The 5,694-nt window shown below is 41.5% G+C and overlaps 1 protein-coding gene across 1 annotated transcript; it reads right to left on the reverse strand.

Moving 5' to 3' along the window:
- Positions 1-3,759: 3,759 nt before the first annotated feature.
- LOC139936386 (uncharacterized) lies at positions 3,760-5,694 on the reverse strand. Its single transcript, XM_071931196.1, has one exon. It carries the CDS (start codon positions 5,692-5,694, stop codon positions 3,760-3,762), a length of 1,935 nt encoding a protein of 644 aa, XP_071787297.1.

The raw sequence follows: 5,694 nt of genomic DNA on the forward strand, positions 1-5,694 counted from the left end.
GAGTAGCCATATGTCTTAGGACAAAAATGGAATTAAATTTGTTTAATATTGATTGAATGAGATATTTGATTTATTTTGCACGCCATACTAGCTTCTGTATATTCAATAAAATTCCAACCAGTGAAAACTTTGAAAACATATGACGCCGCTCCGAAGTCGTGCATGCATTACCACTGTAAATGGCGGACTATCTCTCGCAACGTAAAACAGAACGTTTTAAGATTTCAACACACCGTGGAGTGCAAGTGTCATTGTAAAAAGGTTGGATGGATGACTTTAAAACAAAATCATATAGTTTTTTATTTTGAACAGTTATCCTGTTATCGAACTGAAAACCCATGACACCAGGATACACACAAAGCCAACATGTCAGTTATTACACGTCTAAGATGGTCATGTGCATTAAGACAACATAGACCCTCAGTGCAAGTAAAGTCCTACCTCAAGCTGTAGATGTGACTAATGCTCACTGCGTACACTTGAACCTCTTTGATGAATCGGAAGTGGAAGATTGCCGGCAACAGTGATGGATTCTGGTCGTTAACCAACGTTCAAAACGTAGAAAGCAGTGCCCCCCTTCGCCAACTCGACACCGATGTGAATGTATACAGTACAACGTATTGTAGCGTCGACCGTGGGTTGCGTTGTACACAGTTTAATGATACAAGAAGATACAATTAACTGCCTTTTCTGTCCGTTTCTTTGGGTGTTTATTTACAATCGACAAATTTACACGGAAACAGAAACCTAAGCCTAAGCCAGAGAGCGCCCTCTCCAGCGAGCAGACCTGATCGGCTTGCCTGGGCCACCAGTGGTGCTCCGAGGGGGAGTCGTGCTGGCGCCCCCTACCGGTCGATAGGATCGCCGCTACAGTGTCGATGCAATGGTAGCAATTTCACAAAACTGGAAAAACCCACACGTATAGTGTTGCAATGCATTATACGGTGGCCTGTTGCAACCATTGCGATAGTGTGCGCTGAATTAGTCATTTCAATGACATTTCGTAGCTGAAATGTGTTTGTAGTTCGCAGTCTGAAATATTGACCCTAAATATTAAATACTTTGGTTTGTTGAACATTGAATAATTGGTTGATTGTTTGGCTATAGAGACCAGGTTCCAAAATTAACATGACACGACGAATCAAAATTCTAGCGTCGTCGCTAATTGGGGCGGTTACCTTTCAGTTTTCGTTTTCTGGTATCACCTCTCCCCGCAAATTCCACTCATGTAGAACATATAAATTTGTTTGAAACATTTACTATTTGTTGAATAAGTTTGAAGATTGTTGATCCGGTATAAAGACTCATTGAAAAGCTTCTCAATGTTCACCAAAGCAGAAACTTCACTCCGAGTGCTTGCTTAGTTTTTGTGGAGGTAATTTATTTCTTGGGAGGGGGAGGGGGCGGGTATTCTGAAGGGATAGACAGAGATCAACAAAATCCCGTATTTGTACTAAATATCAATTTAGATCGCAGTTCAATATTGTACAGCACAAAGGACTGGTCTCAATTAATGCAAATGTTACAGCAACTACATGGAAGTTACATGTTCTCGGGAAACCCATTCTTAAAGTGCCATTAAAATGTACAAGTTTTTCTTTGCGTGCATTGGGTATTGTATACCTGCTTGAAAGGTTACTATACATTATGGCAACTCAGAAGAACAGTTCTTTGAAATAGGAAGATCGGTGTTGCTGTTGCTTTCAACATGCTTACAAAAAGGACCAAGCAACCAGAAAAAGAAAAAAAACATTCTAGGGGGGGGGGGGGTTGCGCACTTCAGAACAAAGATGACAAGTGAGTGTGCGAGCGCGTAGCATTGCCCCCCCCCCCCCACCCCCTAGTTACGCTCCTGGATATACAAACATACTGACCAGTCTCTCATTATGAAGGTGAAGAGTGAAATACAACACACATCACCGACTAGGTTTTATTATGGCACTTACGGTCTGAAAACCAAACTCAAGGGCTCTCTTGAAATGTAGTTTGGGTCGATGGGACGAGGTTACGAGGGGTCGGGGAAAGAGGACACCCTGAAGACTTCACTGAGAGATCGAGGGCCCACGGTGTTGAGATGGAACGAAACAGTTACAGCCGGAAGGAACCGTCACCCACAGCTGACCAAACCATACTTTGAAAGTATAAAAGCGAGAAAGACAGTTGTTTTATCTGCAGTTAGCCTTGGTTGTCCTGAATCCGACAATCAATTTGTGTGGCCATCCTAAAGCTCATTATTCTCGAGTATTTGGGCATACTCCTAACGCTCTTCAACAGCATGTTCAATAGATTTGTTTATGCACAGTGCTATAAGGGATTCGGATTGAAACAATACCCAAACCCATTTACACAAATATGTCTCGAAATTGCGTGGTTTTCGTTTTACCTCGTCGACAAACACGGTCGGCCATTTATGGGAGTCAAAAATTTGATTCCCATAAATGGCCGACCGTGTTAGTTCGCGACGTAAAATGAAAACCGTCCAATTTTGAGCGATACTTGTGTGAATCATTAAATTCTACTTTTAAAACATCTTTCTGACCATATATATTTCATAACAAACGGTTTCAAACGCTTTTCATAGACCAACTGGTCCGATCCAAGGCAACGTGTTCCTTTAAAAGCTATTGATATTATAATAGTAAGCAAGTTTTCTGTTTATTACAAATAGCTTATATAATAGGTAGCATTATATTATTATACTCAACATTAATTACTGTCATGTCTGTAGGTGGCGCCCTAGCATTGCCTCTATTTCCAACGGCATGTTTGAAGTAAAACTACACATTTTGCAAAATATCGATATTAAAAAAAATAATATCAACAGGAAAATCAGTTGTTAAATATTCACATATCGAGTACGATTTGTCTTTTATTTTAAAACATGGAGTGGTTGTAATAGAAAGGATATCCGACGTGAAGCATAACATCAATCAAAAGCCAATTACTCATAAATTTAAAAGATGTAAATGATTCAAAAGTAATAGTCCGCGTGTAGCAACCATATTAAGATAATGTTGATAATATTTCTCTTTTTCCTCAGATCCCTCTTCAAAAATTCGATACCCCGAAAATCTTCAAAAGTCACTTCTCATTGAACAAAAGCCCCACTTTGGGGACAATTAACTTTAACATTAGATGAGATATGTACTATTTAAGGTCAGACTATGAATCTAGGGCCAAAAGTAAGTTGGTACACAAGCTTGCAACCCTTTAGCTGTTACCGTTTCAAATTTATGGGCTCTTAAAGTTTGAAAAAAGGCACAACGACGTGTTTTCGCCACGCGGCGCTGGGGCGGAGCTTAAAAAGGGGAGGCTTGGGCAAAAATCGTGAAGCCATATCTCGTAAACGCTATGGAGTATGAAACAAAGTTTGACAAAGTTTTAAGAAAATCTGAGAGGATCAGTTGGGACATTTTCTGAAATTTGGTTGATTTGACATGGAATGACCCATGCCGTCTGTAGTGCAATCGGTCTATTGTTATGATTTTACATCATAGCACCTTTTAGTTTGGTAAACCAGCCCAGCGGAATTTAAATCATATGTGACTCAATGTAAAGCGAAAGTCAAACAATTTTTTTATTAAGTTATTGGTACGTTTAGAATAATAGTTGACTGTGGATTTGTTGGAATGACAGATTATTCATATTCTTGATGAGAATGTCTTGGTTTTGGTTCGTCGTTATTTATTATTGGATGTTGTTAATTTCCAATTGTCATCGACGATACTGTATCGTTTTCGACCATGACGTCATCGACATTCACAGACGACGCAAGACCTTGACCGAGTATGCATCAGCCACGATGAGGTCACCGGTAGGAGTAAACGTCATGCCTAGAGGATTGTACAAGCCACGAGCTACACAGCCGATGTGCTCACCTGATGCATCGTAATGATGTATCTCATTGGTTCTATAGCCACCGCAATGAACAGACACATAGATGTCTCCAGCATCGTCGCAGCACACACCAGGCGGCTTGACAGGCTTACCGCCAATGGAGGTGCTGATATTGAACACCTCGTTTCCCATGAAATCCACACAAACTAGTTCCATCGTCTGGTAGTTTGTGAAGATCAGACGCTCCTTGCTGCTTACAGATAGATAGCAGTCGCTACTAATATCGTCATGATGTATTGTGGAAATAATGGATCCATCCATATTATGGAGAGATATGACCTTTCTCTTACAGTCAGCCACTGCAATCCGATCTTTATTGTCCACAGCAATACCATGAAGTAGACTCTCTGACTGCCCCTCGACTTGATTCTGTGAGGGTCGGAACTGACGAATGTATCTCAGTTCTCTATCATAAACCTTTACATCCTGTCTGTCAGTAACCAGGAGCAGGTCATCAGAGGTCACGGCAACACCATAAGGTTGTATTAGTTTACCGTCCTCTGTTCCACTTTGAACACCTGTAGATTTGTAACTACCCTTTGATGTAAATGTGGATAATAGCCACCTGTATGTATCAGTAACGACAATGTCACCATTGCTAAAGCAAGCAACGTCCAGTGCCCACTTGAACTCCCCATCACCTCCCCCATGTTTACCAAACTCTGTCTTCACCTCCCACTTCTCTTCCTCTAGTATTTCACCGAGATCTGCATCAGTGACGACATCATGACCTTTGAACCGGATGAATGACTTGCTATGCTGCACTGTTTGAAACTGAAGCTCTTTGTGGAAGTCTAAGTTGTGCATAACTTTTGGCTTGAGGTCCAGCAGCTCAAAGTTATCAGCATGTTGCATTAAGTCATTGACTGAAGCTACGATCTGCTCTGCACGGCTCATCTTATCGTGATTGCTGCTCTGTATGCTCCCAAATCCCTCACCTCTTTCTTGACCGATTTGGATGACTGCTTCTTGAAGGAGGCGAGATGCGTTTCTTATCTTAGTGATTTCCTCTTCCTCCTTAGCCACAATATCTCGAAGAGCCTGGTCGACCATAAGCTGTAATCTTTGCTGTGAGTATTTGATAGAGTTATCAACTTTTTGGAATTGTTTGCGACACTCATTAAACTTCTGCAAGGTTTCATCAACAGCTCGACGATAAGATCGAATGGAATCATTGATTTCAGAGAGATTGTGGTTTGACGCTCGGTGATCGAACACCGCGCAAACAGGGCATGCAAGTAATTCACACGTGTCGCAATAGAAACGCAGATCCTGGTCAGTGTGTTTACGGCACTTTTGTGCTTCAGTTTTGTCCTTGTCTTTGGGTCGCTCATTTGACGCGCTGACCGCATCAACGATTTGATGATGCCTGATGACTTTTAGCTTCGCGTGGTTATCCAGACATATTTTGCAAAAATTCGCATCACAATCAACACACCGTGAGACGGCTTCAAGACCTTCGTCGCATCCTTCGCAAGTCGAGAGAGGAGAGTTAGTGTCCTCTTTCGAACCTTCAAGATTAATGACGTCATCAATAAGCGAGCTCAAGAAAAAGCAGCTAAGAAGATCCGACAATCCTCCATCTGGGATTGACGTTTCCTTTTTACACATTGGGCAAATAATAAGATCCGTCTTCGGATCCTGTTTGTTTATAAGTTCCTGAAGGCATTTTAAGCAGAAGCTGTGAAGACAGTCCAGGATTTTCGGATCGGTGAACCGACTCAGGCAGATTGGGCATTCGATGTTTACATGTCTAATCTTGCAAGTGGTCTCAGTGTGTAAAGCAGCTTCAGCCAT

Source organism: Asterias amurensis, chromosome 4, assembly GCF_032118995.1.
Source record: "Asterias amurensis chromosome 4, ASM3211899v1".
In the NCBI taxonomy this organism is placed as follows: domain Eukaryota; kingdom Metazoa; phylum Echinodermata; class Asteroidea; order Forcipulatida; family Asteriidae; genus Asterias; species Asterias amurensis.